This window comes from Podarcis bocagei, assembly GCF_964188305.1.
Source record: "Podarcis bocagei genome assembly, chromosome: 3".
NCBI lineage: Eukaryota > Metazoa > Chordata > Lepidosauria > Squamata > Lacertidae > Podarcis > Podarcis bocagei.
This window is the reverse complement of record NC_138127.1, coordinates 88,467,928-88,491,550: the sequence shown is the minus strand read 5'-3', so window position 1 is coordinate 88,491,550 and position 23,623 is coordinate 88,467,928. Positions and strand designations below refer to the sequence as shown.

At 42.9% G+C, this 23,623-nt stretch overlaps 1 protein-coding gene across 3 annotated transcripts in view; it reads left to right on the top strand.

Annotated features, from left to right (window-relative positions):
- Window positions 1-23,623, top strand: part of THADA (THADA armadillo repeat containing) — a 166,733-nt gene that overhangs the window by 111,651 nt on the left and 31,459 nt on the right. For all 3 annotated transcript variants that reach the window (XM_081185941.1, XM_081185943.1, XM_081185942.1), the window contains exons 30-31: window positions 3,882-3,997; window positions 9,040-9,125. In XM_081185941.1, coding sequence (XP_081042067.1) covers window positions 3,882-3,997; window positions 9,040-9,125 — 202 coding nt within the window. The remainder of the gene's footprint in view (window positions 1-3,881; window positions 3,998-9,039; window positions 9,126-23,623) is intronic.

Below are 23,623 nucleotides of genomic sequence, written 5' to 3'. Positions count from 1 at the left end.
AATTTTTCGTAGGGGAACAGTTAGAGCCAGAGGCACCAGCTTGCAAGTGCGATTAGGGGTGGGTGATGTATGAGCATTGCCTCCTTCCCTAACCAGGGCAGAAGGTTCCCGGGCTTTGGGAAAGAGGCATCAGGCCTCTGGCAAGATGCTGGAGCTCTGCTGCCCCCTTCGTAAAGCTAGGTGGGCTTTGGGATGGTGGTGGGGAGGGCTCTTGAATCCGTTAGAGCAGGCATGGCCAAACTTGGCCCTCCAGCTGTTTGGGGACTACAACTCCCATCATCCCTAGCTAACAGGACCAGTGGTCAGGGATGATGGGAACTGTAGTCCTAAAACAGCTGCAGGGCCAGGTTTGGCCATGCCTGCGTTAGAGCATCGTGCCTCTCTTCCTAAGCTGGGCAGAAGCTTCCCGGGGCTTGGAAAGGAACATTTAGGGGACTAGCTTAGTTCCCCTAATCCAATGACCGCGTGCCACTGGCTGCTTTCGTGAAATCAGATCTTTTTTATTAAAATGTTGATTTAATAAATGCAGATGTGATTTTGCTGCATTTTGAATATAAAATGTGGTGGTGTGTTATCTGTCTTGACACACAATACAACATTTTTTTGGCATTGTATTAAATTAGGTTTGCCATGCTGTTCAAGTAGCATCAGCTGACAACTGCCTGTTGTTTGACAACTTCAAAATATTCCAAAAGTGTTGCCATTTAGATGGCAGCTTAACCTTCCTTATTAAAGGCATCTCCAGACACTGACACTCAGCAGTGCTGAAGGTCTGCCTGGCACCAAAATGAATATCTTTTTGAAACCAGGTTAAAACTTACCTTGCCCTTAGGCATTTGATGGCATGTGATGGGTTGCTATTACTGACCTCCTATGTCATCTGTTGCAGATGTGCAAGTAACTAGGTGTAGGATTGGAATTTAGTATTAATGGTTTAAATTAAGTAGTTTAAATGAAGAAAAAGAAGTGCATGCTCGTGAATAGTTTGGGTTGATTAAATTAAGCAAATATTCATGACAAAACTTCCATTTAAAGCAGACATAGGCAAACTCGGCCCCCCAGATGTTTTGGGACTACCACTCCCATCATCCCTGACCACTGGTCCTGCTAGCTAGGGATGATGGGAGTTGTAGTCCCAAAACATCTGGAGGGCCGAGTTTGTCTATGCCTGATTTAAAACACTTCCTTAGTAGCTACATTTCAGTTTATTAGACCTGGAGTGGATTAAACCTTGAAGAATAGCAATGTTCAACTTTCTATGAAGCAATTTTCTTTGTGTCCTTGGTATTTTACATTTAAATAGGTATTGAGCAGTATGAAGCCTTGAACCAGGATGGTGTAAAAGGATGTTCGTCTGCCTAGCAGCTGTTTTCATGTGCCTTAAGGTCCTCTGTGGAAACTTGCCTCTGGAATTCAGAAATAAAAATGGATGCACTCCTCTGTTTTTTTTGTGGCACGTCCTCTTTCCATGCCAAGTATCGCTGCATGAGTGGCCCCTTCATACTTTATATGTTGCTGAAGGCTGTTCTCCTGCTAGTGTGTGCTGGTTTTCTAAACGGGACGAAGGAGGTAGCCCCTGGTGTGAAAACAGATGTTGCAAAAACATGCGCCTCAGTTTTTATCCCTGGAACAGAGGAAAAAGTTGGGGAAGTAGAGACCTGAGAACTGGTCCTTGTACATTGGGCCGTATTTATTTTGCAGCACATGATACAAATTGAAAAGTCCATAAGGGTTTTCAGTTCCAGTGCATTGTTTGCTTTTTGTGTTATAACTGCCCTTGTGTCACCTTCTCTGGAAGCACAGTTGTTGGTGAATGTGCAGATATGTGCATCCTGGCGCATTATGTAAATTCCCAGTGGATCCAAGTAATGGCAAGCATCATGCCAGTATATATTTTGCCTCGGTTGTCAAACACCAGCCTGTACCAATAGAAGGCCAATGGGTAGCAGATGATAAAGAGCACCCTGTAGCTCTTCCTAAAAGGCATTACTGAAGAAGCAGATACTGAGGATGGGTTTGAGGGAGCTGATTTTTGAATTACTGTTTGCTTCAGAAGATTCACAAGGCAGCATGGCAGATACACAGGATCTGACCGGAGGTAACAGTTTGTTTTAGATCCCTAAACTGTTATGCCATGGTCATAATTTCGTAACAGAAATAAATCTTCAGAAGAAACATGCGTCTTGGTTTATGTTTCCTTTTCCTATTTAATGTTCAGTGAACTAGGAAACCGGTTTGTGGGTTTTTTTGTTGTTTAAAACTGTTTGTTCCTGGTAGTCTATCCATGTATGTTCACCCTTTTCTGTTTCCAACTTTTGATGAGGAAACTACAAATCTCAGTTTCAGGGATGGTCTTGTTAGTGTTTTTAGAAAATGATGCTGATGCAGCCTGGATAGTACAGCTGAAAGACGGCACTGTTATTTTTCAAAAAGCCAAGCTGGAGCTTACGACGATTCACAAAAACACATTTGTTCCTTTTCCAAGTAAGCTGAGCAAATAGGGTTTTTATTTACACATTCGTCAACAAGCTGTCATTTTAGTTATGTTAATTTTTTAATAAAAAATGGCGCTTAGAATATATTTCTGTTTTGAAAGCCATTGCACTGCATGACTTTGGGCTAGTACATGCCCGGTTTGTGACTGGGCTTTAGGAACTGGGCCTTGTGAACTTTTGGGATCTCCCCTATTCCATGGTACGTTCTCGACAACCACTTCTATTCTGGTTTGATTTTAAATAAGAGGTTTGCCAGAACCAGATAAAACTCTAAATTCCCTGAGAACCTGGAATTGCGGGGAGCAAATATTTGTAATCTGATTTGGAAACTTAAGCTGGTCCAAAAACCCAGCTGCCAGATTACTGACTTGGGGCCATTTGGAATTTATATAACCCCTGTTTTACAACAGTTACAGTAGTTGCCAGATAGTTTATAGGCCAATTGAAAATTATTTTGGATTCCAAAAATTATTATGTATCCTTCAGTCCTCCATAGTTGGGGTGGGATAAGACTCTGTGGCTATTGCATGAAATTTAATCAGTCTTATTTTCTGAGCTATTACTATCAGTTTCTGCTTTTGCTTCTTGATATTTCTCATGGAATTTATCATGGAATCCCAAAATTCTAAGGTTTGCCAGGATTTAAAGAAGCATCTTTGCCCTTTCATGTGTCATAGTCCGTATTTTTTTTATTTAAGAAAACGTATTTCCCCACAGGCCTTCACATCTCTAGTGACATTTCATTTTCTTGGTTTATATGTAACATTGTATAATAACTGGATGGTTTTGCTTAGAGAGAAGGTATCCTAATGATTAATAATAAGGTCCTGGGTCCCATCCATTCAAAATGCAACATTAAAAACATTGTAAAACAAATTACAGCTGCAAGAATATGGGTCCTTAAACATCTAAAGTGTCGAAGACCAGATTTGAAATTAGAAATGTTAATACCAAATAAATGTATTCATGTTATTAACTCCTGAGATTACTTGTTTTGCATATGTGCAAGGATGCCTCTCATGGTAAATAAACATAGTGCATTTTTGGTTTTGGTGCAAATTATCTTGCTGTTGATCTGCATATTGTATTAGTCAGTCTTCATAATTTTTCATGTCATGGAAAATAAAAGCTGGGTAAAAGTAGGGAGTTTGCTCAGTGAAATGAAGGCTGATTGGAAGGCCGAAGGCTGTGACTAAGGGATGTATCTTCACAGTTAATCCAGAGCCAACAAGCCCTTTCTGTACAAATTGTAGAGGGTCATTCTGCAGGTGGCTGGGTTTGATTCCCTGTAGACTTATTTTTGATCACTGCCAAAAGCTAAGGAACTGGATATTTGGAAAATATTTTCACAGCAGTCTGCAACTTCTTTATTTTATTTTGATGTAGGTCTTTCACTTGCTGCAGTCCTATTTGGAGTCTAAACACAGGGCTAATTCAGACTTTCTGCAAGGCCTGAGAAGCATCATAACTTGTATTGAAGCCAAACTGTGGTTGGCTAAGTGGTAGGTTAAAACTCTTTACCTATAAATGAATTTATCACAGATTAATAATAGGTTGTAGGGTTGAAATAATTTTGTGTATTCCCCCCTTTCCCTCAGTAAATATGGAGATAAGTGTTATATGTCGCTATTTCAGAGCATTTATTTTGTATTGTCATGTCAAAGAAGCTGAATCTCATTTTTGTGAATCAACTTAAAACAACAACAACATTCAAATACATATACAAATGTCTATTTTAGAAGTTGGGGGAGTAATGATATATCCAGTGCTTTTTACTGGGGGGACACATACCCCTAAACATTTTGTGAATCTATGTACTTTTATCCATTTACTGTATTTACCGTATTTTTTGCCCCATAGGGCGCACCGCCCCATAGGACGCACCTAGTTTTTTTTGGGGGGGGGAATAAAGAAAAAAAATTTATTTCCCCCCCAGGCGCGGGGCTGGCGCAGGGGAAGCCTGAGCTTCCCCCAATCCCAGCCCCGAGAACAGCCTGCTATCCGCAAGCCTAGGGAGGCCAGCGGTAAGTCGCGCCGGTCTCCCTAGGCTTCGGAATGCAGGCAGCTCTGCGCAGCCATCGGGAGGCGGGCGCGACTTCGTGCCCCGCTCCGGATGGCTGCACAGAGCTGCGCTCGCCCCGGAACAGCAGGCAGCTCTGCGCAGCCATCGGGAGGTGGGCACGACTTTGCGCCCCGCTCCAGATGGTTGCGCAGAGCTGCGCTCGCCCCGGGACTGCAGGCAGCTCTGCGCAGCCATCGGGAGGCGGGCGTGACTTCGCGCCCCGCTCCCGATGGCTGTGCAGAGCTGCGCTTGCCCCGGGACTGCAGGCAGCTCTGCGCAACCCTCGGGAGGCGGGCGTGAAGTGGCGCCGGTCTCCCGAGGGTTGCGCAGAGCTTCCTGAAGCCTGGAGAGCGAGAGGGGTCGGTGCGCACCGACCCCTCTCGCTCTCCAGGCTTCAGCGAAAGCTTGCATTCACCCCATAGGACGCACACACATTTGCCCTTCATTTTTGGAGGGGGAAAAGTGTGTCCTATAGGACGAAAAATACGGTATTTCCCCCGATTTGAACTATAAAATGGTGGGGGGGGGGGTTGAGTCAAAATGAGAGAACCTCTAAACTTTTTTTTAAGGAAAAAAGCACTGGGTGTATCAGTACTTTAAAGTAGCAAATAAATTGAAATATTAATTAGCAAAGCTGACGCTGCCAATTATGGAGCGTATTATTAGAATACCATGGATTAACTATGCTGGCAATAGCTGTTGGACACATTGCACTGCAAAATGTTAACCTAAACTCAGCTAAATGTTAATGGATACAGAAATGTGCAGCAGTAGCCTATGTATATTCTGCTCCACGGGTTTTGTTTGTTAAATTTTCATACAGCCCTTCATCCACCTCATTCTCTGAAACCACTAGAGCAAGAAGACTGCAAGAGTTGTCCATACTAATCATCTATCCAGTGGTTCCCAATTGCTGGTCTGCGGACCTGAGGGGGGTCCTCATAACCCACCCAGTGAGTCCTTGAGATGACATGGGGTTGGGGGGTAAACTCCCATTCTTTGCGGGGGCACAATTAATGCCAGCACCTTCTGTGAAGAGTCTGGGTGTAACCTTCAGTGCCTCCCTCTCTATGGAGGCACAGGTTGCAGCTACAGCAAAGGCAGCATTTTCCCATCTCTGCCGTGCTAAGCAGTTGGTTCCTTACCTTTCCCGCCCTGATCTAGCCACTGTGATCCATGCGATGGTCACTTCCAGGCTCGATTATTGTAATTCGCTCTACGTGGGGCTGCCCATGAAGCTGACCCAGAAACTCCAGCGGGTGCAGAATGCCACGGCGAGGCTACTTATGGGGTCTTTGCCATGGGATCACATTAATCCAGTGCTTTACCAGCTGCACTGGCTCCCGGTGGAGTACAGGGTCAGGTTTAAGGTGCTGGTTTTAACCTTTAAATCACTATATGGCCTGAGACCCTCATAGCTACGGGAACGCCTCTCCTGGTATGCCCCGCGTAGGACCTTACAGTCTGCAAACAATAACGTTTTGGAGGTCCTGGGCCTCAAGGAAGTTAGACTGGCCTCAACCAGAGCCAGGGCCTTTTTGGCCCTGGCCCCAGTCTGGTGGAATGTTCTGTCGCAAGAGACCAGGGCTCTGTAGGACTTGACATGTTTCTGCAGGAGCCTGCAAGACGGAGCTGTTCCGCCAAGCCTTTGGTCAGGGTCCAGTCTGACCCCACTCTTTTTACAAGACCTTGCATATAAGCGGCCTCTCTAACTCTTCTCACCGGCTCATACGAATAGCTGAGCCTTGTGAGCACTTAATGTTCCCAACCCTTATAGTTACAAATTGTGAGTTGCCATCTGATTTATTCTGATTTTAATCTGTATTTCAGTCAATTGCTGGATTTTATGTTTTAATGTATTATATACTTTGATGTTAACCGCCCTTAGCCCGGTTTGGCTGGGGAGGGTGGGAAATAAATAAATAAATAAATTATTATTATTATTATTATTATTATTATTATTATTATTATTCACATAACAAAACCTACAATAGAGAGATCAAATTTTTCAAAAGGAGGTGGTCCATGCCCTGGCTTTGGATTCTATTATTTAAAACAACTCACAGTGTTCTTCCTGTTACCAAATTGACTGCACATTCCTGTGCATATCTGCTCTTACTGTGTTGAGTGGCACTTACTTCTTAGTCACAGAATTTATTCCGTTTGCCCTCAGAAAACTCGATTGAAGTTTGTTTCTATTGAGTAGTAAACAGGGTTTTCCTGAGGAAAGCAGTGGGGCAACAAATAAAAACTTCTTGGACTCGTTCCTGGAAAAAATGGATGAAGTATGGATGAGACCTAAGTGTGTGTGGAATTGCAGACTACGGAAGTATAACTAGCCGAACAGCTAGTTATTGATTAAAATAGATCGATATTCAAGTAATCAATACTTCATTCTACAGAGATATAGTTTAACTGTGAACATAAACCAATTGTCTCTCACTCTTGTTAGGAATTAGAAACACACCAGTCTTGCTCAATAGAACAGGAGTTACCTTTAGTTTAGTAACTCGGAAAAGTATCTCAGTGACTTGCTTAGAAGTAGATCTGTGTTTCATTAAGATCTACCACACCTGCCAAAACACCAAAGGTGTAGTTTATGTGGTAATCATTATATTGGTCCCTACATTCTCTTAAGTGTGTTGCATGACTAATGATGTGTGAAAGTGATGTCAAACAATTAGGTCGTGTCATCCATTGATTTTATAATTTCCAGGGATGTTTCCCCTTTAATTTAAAATTATTTGTCTATTTACTAGGGAGTAAGAAAGAAAGAACACCAGGAGCTATTATAATATGTATTCTGATGCATTTTACAAACTTACCACAGATAAAATGCACCAGACAACTAAAACATAAACACAAGGTCATCAAAATGACAAAAGTCACTATGTATATATTTATTTATTTATTCATTGATGAGTTATGACTTAGTGCTTGTACATCAAGCAATTAATGTCCTAGGTTTATTTAAACTTAATTTCAGGGTTTCTATTGAATACTGTCGTAGGTGGATTTATGATTAATGTACAAACATGTGCTTAATTTCTTGCTTAAGTTCCCTTCCACCCCCACCCAAGTACTTACCCTTAAATTGCCTCCAGGTGTCTTGGAGTTAAGTATTTCCTCTTTGAGTTTCTGTGTTCCTAAGATTAGTTCATCAGTCCATGGAAAGTTGCCTGATTAAGGAATAGTTAGTGGTTCTTCATGGTCTCTTGAGTTCTAGGGAAACGGTAGGGAGGTAGAAATCCTAATAATAATTGATTCCATAGAAACTTGGGGAAAGCTGTGTATTGTATAACAGTTCAGACATTTAGGAGTCTTGATAAATTCTTCCTTGTGGATGTGCAAGCCTCCCAGACCCTGCATATACTTTCTATTTCATGCACAGATTTGAGCCATCTGTTTCTATGAATATGCCTAGTATGAGGGAGGTTCCTAAATATATAGGGTATTTTGTGAGCAAAAGGACAATATTTGGAAACAGAATTTTTGTCACATTTTTGTACAAGGGCATATATACCTAGCCTAACTCTTAAGGTCATCTCCTGAGGCCTTCTCCCAATGATACTAAAGATAGGATATTTTTAGTGGTAGCACCCCAGTTGTTGGATGCCCTCCACAGAGAGCCTCTCCTGGCACCCACACTGTTATGTATTCAGTGGTCTGTGTTTGCCTGAGTTTGAGCCTGGACTAAGGATTCTGAGCCCCTGTGTCCTGATTCGATACATGATATCCAATCACAGAACATTTCAGGATTTGGGCCTCTGCCATTGGCCCTTAAACTCTGAGTCATGATTTGCAGCTTGGAAGTTTAGACAGCCAATCACATTGGGAGTGGGAATGGCCCAGGCTTTCAGAAATGTATATAAGCAGTTGCTCTGCCCCTGTTGTCCAGTTCTGTTATTTCAATAAAGATTCTTGGGTGTTATCACTGTGTCTTGCTTCATGGGAACCCACCTGCACTTCACACACTCTGGTCTTTTTAGCACCAGGTGAAGACCTTTTTAGTCTTTCACACTTTTAAGAAAGTGTTTAGTATTCCGAGATCTCTTAATCTGTTATCCTCTGTTTTTATTCTGGTTTTGTATTGTAAGGTTTAGATACTATTTTAGATTTTAGGTATTACTCTGTTTTATAATTTAATTCTTTGTTACAAACCACCCAGAGAACTTTGATTGTTGGACAGTGTAAAAGTGGGACAAGTAAGAAAAAAAATAAAAGAAGTTTTATCTTGAATAGAGCATGACTTGACTGTAGGAAGTAGTTTTGCTATAGATTGTGTGGCTTTTTTCATTGTAACATTTGGTAGATCATCCTCGGATTATTTAGAAATGTGATGTAGGCATTGGCTGGTTACATACATTTTACATGAGCAGGACCTGACAGGAATTTAATATCCTCCTAATGGGTTGTTGGTTTAAGGGGCAATTTTAAAGTATTTTAAAGCCATTTAACTTATGACAATGACTTTGTTTCTAGGCAGAATCCTTGCTTGGTGACTAGATCGACATATCTCGATATGCTTATTCTGCTGAATAATTACCTTGGGAAATCCAAAATAAAAGGTGAGTTTGAGCTAATGTATCGCTTTCTTGCCAGTAAGAGAAAGAGAGAGCTGTACTCCAGGTGATCTCAAGCTAAGCCATATTCTGTGTAGACCTGTTGAAATAAATTGACTTAATTTACTTTAGATGCATTGCAGTCATGGGCCTGATTCAGCAAGTGGTTCTTACGTTCTTTGGTTATCATATTCTTAAAACTATTTTCAACCAATGTACTGCTTAATGTGACATGGCAACTTTGAAACTATGACTTACTGATACAGTGCAAACTTGCAAGCTTCCAGAGAGATGCTTCCAGTTGCTTCGCTCTTCCCCTTTACTCCTGGGCTGAGCTGAGACAAAGTTTGGCCTAGCACAGAGCTTTCCAAACTGTGTGTCACGACACATTAGTGTGTCGGCTGCAGTGTGTAGTTGTGTCGCGTGAACGCTTCCCACAATCCTCCCTGGGCTGGAAAGGGGCTAGTTTAACCTCCAGTTTGCTAGTAAAACTGAATTAACGTGTCGCGAAATGATGTGTGTCTAAAAAGAGTGTCATCAACATGAAATGTTTGGAAAGCTCTGGATTAGCATGTCATGTGATCCTGGGCTTGTGCTTATGCTCTCTCCTCACTCGCCATAAACTCTAGTGATGTGAGAGTCCAAAAGAGTCTAAAACAGAAAAATGAGACTGCATGCATTTTTTCATCAGTAATTCATAAATACCTTAACAAGTTCTCCACTACACAGGCATGCTATCATTAAAAGTGGCGTTCAGTCTCTTTCTTATCTAAGACAAATATATTTTCCAGTTTTCATTGTTAATTAGAATGCATGGTTCTTATAACTTCATTTTCTGCCAAATGCAATAAATACGTTTCAGCTGTATTTCTGTTTTGCTTTAACCCCAAATATGTTTTTTTGTGACCTATTGCTGAAAATGGTAGTGAACTGTTTATTTAAATGATAAGCCGGTCGTAAGTTGTACATCATTTTAATAATGTATTTGTGTCATACTTGCTCTTTAAAAAAGTGGAATATTCCTTAAAGAAGCATTCTCACAGTCATAAAAAAACTGAGAATAGCCATGAAAAATAGCTTAAAATGCTGGTATATGTGCACACTAATCAAAACTAAGGGGCAGAAACAAATATCAGAGCTGATGCTGATGTAATGTTAACTTTCTTTACTTAAATCTCTGAGAAATTAAGAGTATAGAAACATTGGCAGAAAATATACGCTTGCCAGGGTCGTGGGTTTTGAGGTCCATGTTGGGCAAAAGATTCTTGCATTGCAAAGGGTTGGACTAGATCAGGCTTCCTCAACCTCAGCCCTCCAGATGCTTAGAGACTACAATTCCCATCATCCCTGACTAGCTAGGGATCATGGGAGTTGTAGGCCAAAAACATCTGGAGGGCCGAGATTCAGAAAGCCTGGACTAGATGATCGCCGTGATCCCTTCCAACTCTATAATTATATGATTTAATCAGGCTACATTTAACAAAATTCATCTGAATATTATTTTTATTACGTCATACATTTTCTGTGCAGATGGGTATGGTCAGTTTTTAGTGCAGGGGGCCAACTCTCCAAATACTTTTACCTTTGTGGGAAAAGAAGGGTGACAGGTTTTGTTTTTTAACCATTACTTTAAAGTGGTGACTGTTGCTGTCATGTCTGAGGGCAAAATGTACATCTTAAGTAAATTTAAACAGCTTCCTCTTTCCACTCTCACTCCATTGTAATGATTTTTTCCCTTTTCACCATTTCCTTTCAAAAGTGAGGGAAGTATGAAATAAGCTCTCAACTTCTCATTTTATCCTATGTACGACATAGTCTCTCCCCCGCTCCCCTTTTATGAGGTTTTGAACAAAGATGAAGCAGCCACCATGTTGTAGAAAGCTGTGGCCTCTTTTCTTAGCTGAATATTCCATGCCTCCCACCAGTTCCCTGGTCAGCGAAGAGAATCCTTGCACATGAGGTGCTTGTATACAGTGCACTGCAGTATGCGTGGATTGGGAGGGTCAGTGGATTGCGGCGCTGATCAAAATAGCTTTAGAAGAGAACCAGAATGAGGCACTTCATGGCCAAACTAGACACTGCGTGCGAGATCTCCTGACTTTTTCTTTTAACCCTTAAAAGCAGTTGCAATAAGGAGAGTTACCGTAATTTTTGCTCCATAACACGCAGTTTTTTCCTCCTAGAAAGTAAGGGGAAATGTCTGTGCGTGTTATGAAGCGAATGCCTACGGATGGCGGGGGAATCTGCTGCAGTCCTGAGCAGTCTGTGGCTCGCTTTGAAACAGCAAAGTGGGTATAAGCGGCTCCCAGTGGCGTAGCGTGGGGGGTGCAGGGGGGGCCGGCCGCACCGGGCGCAACATCTGGGGGTTAGGGTTAGGGGGCGCAAATCCACGGGTTAGGGGGCGCAAATTACTTGCCTTGCCCCCGGGTGCTGACAACCCATGCTACGCCACTGGCGGCTCCTGTCAGCTAGCCGAGCCGGGGAGGAGGGAGAGAAGCAGAGCGGGAGAGGAGAGTAGCCGTTTACACGAGTGTAAGTGGCTCCTGTCTGGTTGGCTGCTTTAAAACAACCCCGTGCTCTCTGTCCCTGCCTGCAGTTTTTTGCTGTCCGATTTTGGGTTAGCCACTGTAGGGGCTGTGTGTGTGTGTGCTTGAGCTATCGTTCTCCTCCTCCTGCTTCCCGTTCACTCTCCCAGCGCCCCTGCGACTTTAGGATTGACACTCTGTGTCTCTGTGTGTGTGAGGGATCCTTCTCCTTCTCTTGCTTCCCGTTCACTCTCCCAGCGCCCCTGTGACTTCCAGCGCCCTGCGACTTTAGGGCCGGTTCTCTGTGTGTGTGTGTGTTTTGACCTCACTGCGCTTGTTGGGGGAGAGTGTTTTTCTTGATTTGTCTCAGAGTGATTACTGTCGTGGTTTCCTTGCCGGGGAGGAGGGAGAGAAGCAGAGCCTGCTTGTTTTAAAGGAGCAAAGCGAGAGAGGAGAGGAGCCTCTCCTGCATTATTAGCAGCATCCTTCTCCACCCCCCCACGCCTGCTCCTTATCCCTTGAGTGCTTTTCCTTCCCTCCCCACTTAAAACGTGGTTACAAAGCATGGATTCACATGGATCCTCAGGATTTTTGCATTGGGCTACCCCAAACTCACCGTCAGATCACATGTCTGTGGCCACAGCATGAACCACAAAAATCATACACCCACTGTTTCGTTTAGAATATTTTTTTCTTGTTTTCCTCCTCTAAAAACTACGTGCGTGTTATGGTCAGGTGCGTGTTATAGAGCGAAAAATACGGTAATTTAGATTGAGGAAACAGTGCTGGGGAGAAGTGTTGGCCCCATTTTCCTAATCAAAACTTTCCTTCACCAGAATCTTCAAGGGAAAAGATGGGTACCTGTATCCACTTCCTGGAAGTTAATAACAGCTTTGATGGGGCAATATATATCTATATCTATATCTATATCTATATCTATATCTATATCTATATCTATATCTATATCTATCTATATCTATATCTATATCTATATCTATATCTATATCTATATCTATCTCTATCTCTATCTCTATCTCTATCTCTATCTCTATCTCTATCTCTATCTCTATCTCTATCTATCTATCTATCTATCTATCTATATATATTTGGGGGGGGGGGAAATGTTTCATTGTTAAGATAAAATACTGACCAGACACAGATAGGTGGTATGGGGAGAGGCTAAATCTCTCGATTTGAATGCAGATAGTTTCCCCTCCAGCTTCTCATTCTTAGTTATGTTTGGAGTATTTAAATATCATCTGATACACAAAGAAGTATGATTGTAATTTAGTATACTGGTTGGCTGTTGTTATTTGATTCTGCAGGTCTATATTACTTTACACACGCACACACAGTTAGTTACCTGGTTTGTTTTTTTGGTGCCTACATACTTTTGTATGCAACATACAAAATACAAGATAAACAACAATTGAGGGGACAATTTTGATTTGAAAAATAACGCTGGGAGGCTAAGGTTAAATCAGTGCCATTGCCCCAAACCAATTTGGATCCTTATTGGTTCCCCTTCGATTTTGAAATAGACATCAAGAAAGCCAGTTGTGGAACGCTCACATCTTATTTAGTTTGGTTTCAGACACCTTTGTAAAAACAGTCAGCGAGGGAAGAAGACGAGGTGGAGAGAATGCTGTAGCCCAGGGGTTGCCAACTTTTTTTTTACTAGTCATATTCTGAATTTTGAGAAAGTGCTGAGAACTTATCACAAAATGACCTGGGTGTGGCATAACATACAACTGGAGAGAAAACCACCACTGACAATCTTATGCTTGCCATGGGAAGTCAGCTAGGTCTTGCTGGTCCTGGTTATTGAGATCTATTTCTCTCACACACACCCACACACACTGATGCTGTTTCTGTCTAAGTAGCAACAGAAAGCATTCCTCAGTACCAGGAAAAAATATACAAGGAAGCCATGTCACTCTCATTTCATCGAAATCACTTAAAAGGTACCTGCACATTTTGCCCCACATTTTTATTTATAGGAAGGCTAGAGGCTTCCTTTTTTCTATTTACTGGAAGCTCAGAGTCTGGGGCACCTGCCTAGGTGCACCACTGAAAGCCTTCACAGTGGTGCTATTGCCATAAACTTCCATATATTCCCTTCCTTACGGCTAGCACAGCAATTTTGAGGGCTGTGGCACTAGCCCTCTGTTGCTTAGGGTGAGAGGGTGCATCTGTCAATCTTTGCTCAAGGATCTTCTCCCCCCACCTATAACTTCACACCTACTTTCTAAATTTCCTGTGCCCCATACTTGGAGAACCACAACTTTAATCTACTTTGCCATCTTTTCTCTCAAAGTGGAGTTTCCGCCACTTGGATCCTCTTTAAAGAAAACTGAACATCTAGCAGCTTCTTCCTTAATGGGAGTTTCCTCTCTCCAGTCTCATGTTTAAGCCCCTCTAGCCTTTTGGCTCCAAAGAACAGATTTGGAACACAAAGTGGAGAATGTTCTATCCCAAGCACCCACACACTCTTGGCTACTTAAAAAAAAGAAAAGAAAAAAAGACAGCCGGAGTATATATTTCATCTCTTTTTATAACCGTACCCATTTTTATATAGTGATATAATAGCAAGTACTGTATAAGTGCTGAGCCTTCTAGGTTGAACTCCCTTGGGAGTAGATGACAGCGGGCAGATTATTTAAAAACAAAGAATCGTCCCCTGTAGCCAGTGAATCCAGCTGGTCAAAGTTCTCTGTCAGTTGATACTGAACATAACACATTGGTGTATTTTTACACGGAATCATGTATTGGTTGGGCTTTTGGAAGTTTGTGGCGCAATTTGAGCTAACTTCTGTCCATTTGGCAGTATGAAGTTGACTAGGTTTGTGGACAGTGACCATATTTACATTAGTTTGAGCATTTCATTCCTCATGCCAGGCACTGCTTGTTCTTACAGATGTTGAGCATGACTAGCGGGTTATGACATTTCTGCTTTTCCCGTCCTGCAAAGCGCATGTTTTTAGAACATGAGAGGCCATCTTCTAAGTGCCACAGGCAGTTAAAGCCTGTGGCTTCCTGCACCGCAGCAGGAAGACCAGATCATGGCATAGCGCATATGTGCACATCAGCAGCTTAAAATGCTAGGTTATTTCCATTAGGGCATTTCAAGTCATATTTTTACATTGCTGTACACAATGTGGGGGGGGGGAGGGTGTCTGCACCCAGTGCCCATTGCCCAATTTGCTTCCTCACACCTGCAACCAGATTCCTGTCTCAAATGTACACACCTCAGCTTAACCATGATTTGTGTTTTCAAATTGGATGGAAGCCGGTTTGAGGAAAAGCTGGTCAAACAGAAGTATTTCTCGTTAAGCAGCAGGAAACACATGGATTGTGGCTAACACCATGTTTGCTTAATGATTGATTGATTTAATGCATCTTTATACCACCTTTTCCTACAAGGAGCTCGAGTTGGTGTGCATGGTATTCTCTCCCACCCTGTTTAATCCCCAAAACAACTTTGTGAGACAGGTTAGGCTGAGGGGCAGTGATTGGCCCAAGATCACCCACCCAGTGACCTTCATGGCCAACTGGGCATTTGAACACCCAGTTCCTAGTCCAACACTACACCACACACACTGGCTCTGTGTTTGGCTGTGAGAGTACACTGGAGCTGGAATAAACAATAATGTGCACACAGCCATAGAGTTGAGCAAACATTCTTGCCTGCTTTTCCTATCAGTCCTCTTGCCCATGGGGGCTTCTGTACAGCAGAGGTGGGCAGACTTCAAGCTTTGTATTTTACTGGAACCTCAAGATCCACCAGTTAGGGCCTAGGTGCAAAAGACATTAAACAGTACATTCTGAGCAAAGCAGTTTGTTTCCAGTACCAGAATGAACTGAGCTGCTCACTGTCCTTTTGAACACAAGTCTACTTCTGGTTACCCCAAGCTTTTTTAAAAAATTCAGCAGCCTCATTTAGGTGGGAAAGGTCATTTTGTGGTTGCTAAAGGTAAAGGTAAAGGTACCCCTGCCCGTACGGGCCAGTCTTGCCAGACTCTAGGGTTGTGCGCCCATCTCACTCAAGAGGCCGTGGGCCAGCGCTGTCCGAAGACACTTCCGGGTCACGTGGCCAGCGTGACATCGCTGCTCTGGCGAACCAGAGCCGCACACGGAAACGCCGTGGTTGCTACTGGTAGGCAACAAGGAGTTGGGAAGCCTTGCTGGTATATTGGAAATCACTCGAGGATCTAGTGGATTCCAATCTGCCTTCTGCCCACCCTGCATCCATCTGCATCTGTCTGTCTTGAGAGACAGTGCAAGAGTGCCATCGGGGGTAAAGTCAAACTGTTGGAGAGTGACAGCACTTGTTGTAGCTGCAGAGATCAATACGGGAGAGACATGTTTTGTTGCAGCTGGGGTAGATGATGGCTGGTTTCACTGTTGCAGATGCACCATGGCATTTCTTCACTCCGCTGTAGAACACATGAGATAGGCATTTCCTCATCCTATGAACTTCATTTTATCACTTGCTTACCATTTTAATTCCACCACTGCATTTGAATGTGCACGGCTTAAATTCAGCCAAAAATGTGAAACATTAAGCAGCTGTTGCTGTGCAGATGACATATGGTTCACCTACTTCAGGGTCATCTGTATTTCCTAAATGGCTAAAGACTTTTTAATTTAAAAATGTCTCTGTGTTTTGTTGAAGGAGGAGAGATGGTAGATAAAAACAAACCAAGTTCTAACATCAAAGCATTTATTTCTTTTTTGTAGAAAACGTTTAATTGCCATATATTAAAAATAACTAGGCACAAATATCTTAGTTTGATATCAAAGCTCATGTAAGTACTTTGGATCTAAGTTGAGAATAGTATTTCTCAGCTCTTGATAACAAAGATGGCTTGCATTCCTGTGCAGTCCCAGTGAATTTTTGCTTGTAAAAAGCATGTCATTTTAAGTGCATGGAAATGTCACACTTTAAATAACTGTACTGTACTAAAATAGGCTATTGCATTTTTTTCATGCACTGTTTATCAACATCTTTTTATTGATTCTGAGCTTTATTTTAATAAGAATGATAGAAGTAAAACGAAAATCTGCTCTTATGGCTCAGGTTAAGGACAGTGAAGTTAATAAGCTATTAAGTCTGAATGCCTGTGGACTTGCACCACAGCTGGGGAGATATTGGAATGCTTTGGAAACCTGGGGGTTTGCAGAAGTAAATACCTACTGAGGAAAGACTCTGACTCTTGTGTGCAACAGAAATATAAAATACAGCTTACTGAGAACTGAGCATGCTTGGTAGCTGCTGAATGTTGAGCATCAGTTGAAATTAGGATGAAGATGCAGTTTGTCCTACTGAAGTGCCCTACTGCTTATAACAGATTTCCCTGACCTGGTGTCTTCGAGGTGTTGTTGGACTCCAACTCCCATCAGCCCCAGTCAACATGACCAATATTTGGGGATAATGGGAGTTGTCATTATTATTCCATAAAATGACTGGGTCACCTTTCAGGAAAGTTCTTCTTAAATAAAAATGTCTTCAACAGCCACTTATGTCTGTGAAATTCTACTCAATATTGATCGAAAGCAGAACTCCAGTGTATAGTTAGCAGAGTAAAAACACGTTGCAGGATTCCCAAAAAATAGAACAGATACAAGAAACCTATTGGAACGCCTGTTGTTTTTGTCCATGGAGTTTTCTTGGCAGGGATACTGGAGTGGCTTGTTGGTGGATCACGTTCAGTCAAAACTCTCCACTATGACCTGTCCGTCTTGGGTGGCCCTGCACGACATAGCTCATAGCTTCTCTGAATTATTCAAGCCCCTTCACCACGACAGGGCAGTGATCCATGAAGGATCCACCCTCTTAATGAGGTGAAAGAGGAGAGCGCAAAATATGGTCTGAAGTTCAACATCAAAAAAACTAAGATCATGGCCACTGGTCCCATCACCTCCTGGCAAATAGAAAGGGAAGAAATATGATAGCCATGTTCAAATATATAAAAGGATGTCATATAGAGGAGGGAGAAAGGTTGTTTTCTGCTGCTCCAGAGAAGCGGACACGGAGCAATGGATCCAAACTACAAGAAAGAAGATTCCACCTAAACATTAGGAAGAACTTCCTGACAGTAAGAGCTGTTCGACAGTGGAATTTGCTGCCAAGGAGTGTGGTGGAGTCTCCTTCTCTGGAGGTCTTTAAGCAGAGGCTTGACAACCATATGTAGTGCTCTGATGGTGTTTCCTGCTTGGCAGGGGGTTGGACTCGATGGCCCTTGTGGTCTATTCCAACTCTATGATTCTATGAAATGGAGGCAGTGAGAGATTTTACTTTCTTGGGCTCCATGATCATTGCAGATGGTGACAGCAGTCACGAAATTAAAAGACTCCTGCTTCTTGGGAGAAAAGCGATGACAAACCTAGACAGCATCTTAAAAAAGCAGGGGCATCACCTTGCCAACAAAGGTCCGTATAGTTAAAGCTATGGTTTTCCCAGTAGTGATGTATGGAAGTGAGAGCTGACCATAAAGAAGACTGATCGTTGAAGAATTGATGCTTTTGAATTATGGTGCTGGAGGAGACTCTTGAGAGTCCCATGGACTGCAAGAAGATCAAACCTATCCATTCTGAAGGAAATCAGCCCTGAGTGCTCTGTTCAGTTTCGGTTTCAGTTCTGTTAAGTGGTTCTCGTGGGAAACTTGCAGATTCTAGCTTCACCAATTAACTCCAGCTGGTGGCAATTTACTCTTGGCAGAAAGCCCAGGTCTGCTTGACCTAGAAACTACTCGCTCTGATTGGTTAACGAGCAGCACTCAACTCTGTTATCAAGGGATTGCTAGCACAGTTTGGTGTGAGGTGTGTTAGGAGTTAGAAGTGCTGTGTATGGTTATGAGAGAGAGAGAGATAGAAAGAAAGAGAGGATTTATTTTGCTTTTATTTGTATGCAGAAACTCTGCTGGTTTTATTTTTTCTTTTTAATAAATCCTGTAAATAGTTATTCTGAGTCTAGCTGACTAGTCATTACTGCCACAACTAGCTTCCTCGCTGTGCAGGAAAACTCTGCTACGTTTGGGCTAAAGCCAGTAGGGCTATGCCTGACACTTCAAAGTTCCATGAGGTTATGGGCATTGTGCTGCCAGCCTGAGTTGCGGTGGTGTCAGCATCAACGGTGTTGGTTCCAGTAGTTCCAGAAGTTGTTGTTCCTGTTGGTGCAGCAGATGGACTCTGGCTGGTTCCTGACCGTGGTGAGCTGGTGACGCAGCGGACACAAGGACAACAGCTGCAGCGTGTGAGTGCTGGGTGCTGTGGTTCCTGTTTTCTCTCTCGGTGGTTGTGAGTAGCTGGTTCCGGGTTCCAGGGACATTGCTCTCAAGATGACCTCACAACCAGTTCAGATGGCTTTTGAGCGTCTGAATGACTCCAATTACTTGCTGTGGTCGGAACGCATGCAGGCAGTGCTGCAGAGGGATCGTCTCTGGCAAGTGGTGAGTAAGTTTCCTGCGAAGCCTGATGATGAAGACCTCGATAAAGACCAAAGAGCAAGGGCCACAATTGTCTTGGGGCTGGAAGATTCCCAGTTGCCCTATGTGAGGGGAATCAAGACAGCTAGAGGTGTGTGGCAAGCACTTAAAGAACTCCATGTGCGTGAGACAGCGGTTTCCAAGCTGTTCATTCGCAAGGCATTGTACAAGGCAATGTTACAGCCTGGGGTTACAATGCAGGAACACCTACACAGTTTACAGTTAAAGTTTGCTGCGCTACAGGAAAGAGACTGTGCGTTAGACCAGCAGGAGAAGGTGGCTATTATTTTGAGTTCTCTCCCGGAAAGCTGGGATAATTTAGTTTTGTCTCTAGAAGGCATACAGGAGCGTGATTTATCAGTCAGTTACGTTACTGGGCGTTTGATTGAAGAATGGCAGAAGAGGCAAGAAAGGTCGTTGGCTGCAGAGGCTTCTACTGGTGGACGGTTTGGAAGGAGTTCTCATGCCGTGCCAGAGGTGAAGCAAGAGCAGCGTACCGGTGAGGAGTCAGCGTTTGCTGTTAGGCGTTGTTTCCGATGTGGGTCTTCAGCGCATCTAAAACGACAATGTCCGGAGTTGGTCAAGTCTCAGTTGCCGGTGCAGGAGCAGAGACGAGATCAGCAGCAGCAGCAGCGTAAAAGGAAATTCTTCAAACGAAAACAGTCGGCTCAGCTGGTGACCGGCGAGGTCAAGATTGCTGATGAGAAACAAGCGGTCTGGGTGGTCGATTCGGGAGCGTCTCGCCACATCGTAAATTCAGATGAATTGTTTGTTTCCAAGAACTCAGCACAGCGCAGCCAGGTGGCTCTAGCAGACGGAAGTACTTCCGAAGTGATTTCGGGGGGTGCAGTTTTTGTTCCTTGTCTTCGTGAATGCCTGCAAAATGTACTTTGTGTGCCGTCATTAAGGAGCAATCTGATGTCTGTAGATTGTTTGCTAAAAGCTGGGTTTAAAGTGTATTTTGAAGGAGACAGTTGCATTATTAAGAAGGCTGGTGAGATTTTAGGCACTGCTAAGTCAGAGGGAGGCTTGTTTTGGCTTAAAGCAGGATCTCAAGTTGCAGCAGTAGTCAGTAAATCTCAGCCTGCAGTGAATAACAAAGCTATACATGACAACTGTGTGCACTTATTGCATAGGAAAATGGGGCATGCTTGCTGGAAAAGTGTACTAAAAATGTCTGAATTGGCTGATGGGGGTAATTTAAAGAGTTGTAACAAGTACCTTGATTGTAATGTCTGTAAAAAGTTTAAAACCCACAGAGTCTCTTACCCCAGAAGTGACAGAGTTAGTGAGTCACCGCTACAGCTGGTTCACATGGACGTAATTGGTCCATTTGCTGTAAGCAGGGGTGGATCGCGCTTTTCACTAACAATTGTGGATGACGCCACGCGTTATTCTTGGGTTTTTCCCATGAAGAATAAGGGTGACGTGTTCACTAAGTTTAAAGGCTGGGTGGCATCTGCGGAAAGATTTCTGTCCATTAAACTCAAAAGGATTCAGACGGACAGAGGTGGCGAATTTATGTCAAATGCCTTTAGAGATTGGTTACAAAAGCGTGGCATTGGGCATAGAAAAACGAACGTTTTTTCCCCAGAGGAGAATGGCGTTGCAGAGCGAAAAAACAGATCTTTACAAGATATGATGTTTGCCATGCTTGATGATGCTGATTTGCCCATGTCTTATTGGGGGGAGAGCATGCTCACCGCGTGTTATCTCCAAAATAGGCTCTTTCATCAAACAATAGGTACAACCCCGTACTTTAAATTGTTTCAGAAAAAACCCAAAATTGACCATTTGCATGTGTTTGGATCAAAAGCCTGGGTATTAATTCCGAAACAAATGAGAAAGAAGGGAGATCCTAAGACCAAACAGTTAGTGTTTGTGGGTTACCAGGAGCTGGGAAAAGGTTTCCGCTTTGCTGAAGGGACGAATGGCATTGTGATCTCCAGGAATGCCAGTTTTTGTGAACATAGTGGCTGGGAGAGACTACATGCCAATACTGAGGTTTGGTTTGAACCTTCCCAGGAGCTTCATGACTCTGAAGGTAAACATAGAGAATCAGAGTCTCAGGGGGAGGAAAGTTCAGATAAGAGCTCTCAAGAAAGTGGAGTTAGCCAAAGACCAGTTGCTAAGCAACAAAAGAGAGGTCATAGTTCTGAGGAGGAAAGTGGGTCAGAAGAAAAATTTTCTCCCAGAAGATCTAAAAGACAAAACAAAGGAGTGCCTCCGGTGCGTTTTTCTCCTGATACTGCAAATGTGTTTAGTGTAAGTGCAGAACCCAAGAGTTTTCAGGAGGTGTTAAAGTTACCAAAGGAGGAGGCAGAGCGCTGGAAACAGGCAATGGAGGAAGAGATGTCCTCTCTGAATGAGCACAAGGTTTTTACACCAGTAGCAGCGCCTGAGGGGGCAAAGATTGTAGGCTGCAGGTGGGTGTACAAACTTAAACCTCTGGTGACAGGAGAGTACAAATACAAAGCTCGTTTAGTGGCTCAAGGATATTCTCAGAGGCCTGGAAAAGATTATGACGAAACTTTTTCCCCAACTGCTAAGGGGGACAGTGTAAGGCTGATTTTAACGCTTGGAGCAAAGAGAAAACTCCTGTTAAACCATTTTGACATTCAGACTGCATATTTACATGCACCAATATCAGAAGACCTGTATCTAGCCGAACCGCCTGGTTATGAGACAGGTTCCAATAGAGTGTTAAAATTAAACAAAGCTCTATACGGTCTCAAACAGGCTGCAAGATCTTGGAACAAATGTTTCCACGAGGCCTTAGTGTCATTTGGTTTCAAGCAGAGTACAGCTGACAATTGTGTTTATGTACGTGGTACAGGCAGTGATCAAGAGTTTTGTCTGATTTATGTAGATGATGTATTGTATGCCTGTAAAACAGATAAACAAACTAAAAGATTTGCCAAGCAATTGTCCAGTAAGTTCAAAGTGAAGGACTTAGGCCCGGTTAGGACATATCTAGGGTTGGAAGTGTGCTGGGCCCAAGATGGCAGCTGTCTAATTAGTCAGCAGAACAAAGTTAAACAACTACTGACTACATACAGGATGCAGGATTGCAAAGGAGCAGCGGTGCCTATGGATCCAGGTTTCATAAAAACACTTCATATAGATGAGAGTCCTGAATTTGAACATCCTGATGTATATCACTCTGTAATTGGAAGTTTATTGTATCTAGCACAGTGGTCCAGACCTGATATTAGCTATGCAGTAGGCATATTAAGTAGATTGGTCTCAAAACCCACACTAAATGCCTGGAAAGGGGTAAAACAAGTTCTGAGGTATCTCAAGCAGACAATTGGCTATATGTTACAATTAAATTCTTCAGAGGATGAAATGTTGAGTTGCTACTGCGATAGTGACTGGGGAAATTTGCCAGATAGAAAATCTGTCACAGGACTAGTCATAATGGTCGGTGGAGCTTTAATCAGCTGGCGGTCACGCAAGCAAGACATTGTAAGTGTGTCATCAACGGAATCAGAGTACGCCGCATTGAGTGAATTGTGCAACGAGGTGATTTATTTCAAGCATTTGTTAGCAGATTTAAATGTAAATTGTGGAGAACCAGTACAAGTTTACATTGATAATCAAGCTTGTATAACATTAAGTAAAACAGAGGGTTTCAAATCGCGTTCCAAACATATCTCTGTAAAATACCAAAATGTACGTTGCTGTGTACAAGACAATGTAATCACCTGTACTTATGTATCAAGTGAAGAAAATGTAGCAGATGTGTTAACTAAACCATTGGCAAAGGTAAAGAACAAGCGAATGTGCAAGGGTTTAGGTTTGCTGGAAAAATGATCTTCTACATAGGTGTATTTGGTGTTAATTGTTCAGCAGAATCTGTGAGGGGGTGTTCAGTTTCGGTTTCAGTTCTGTTAAGTGGTTCTCGTGGGAAACTTGCAGATTCTAGCTTCACCAATTAACTCCAGCTGGTGGCAATTTACTCTTGGCAGAAAGCCCAGGTCTGCTTGACCTAGAAACTACTCGCTCTGATTGGTTAACGAGCAGCACTCAACTCTGTTATCAAGGGATTGCTAGCACAGTTTGGTGTGAGGTGTGTTAGGAGTTAGAAGTGCTGTGTATGGTTATGAGAGAGAGAGAGATAGAAAGAAAGAGAGGATTTATTTTGCTTTTATTTGTATGCAGAAACTCTGCTGGTTTTATTTTTTCTTTTTAATAAATCCTGTAAATAGTTATTCTGAGTCTAGCTGACTAGTCATTACTGCCACAACTAGCTTCCTCGCTGTGCAGGAAAACTCTGCTACGTTTGGGCTAAAGCCAGTAGGGCTATGCCTGACACTTCAAAGTTCCATGATGCTCACTGGAAGGACAGATCCTGAAGGTGAGGCTCCAATACTTTGGCCACCTCATGAGAAGAGAAGACTCCCTGGAAAAGACCCTGATGTTGGGAAAGATGGAGGGCACAAGGAGAAGGGGACAACAGAGGACGAGATGGTTGGACAGTGTTCTTGAA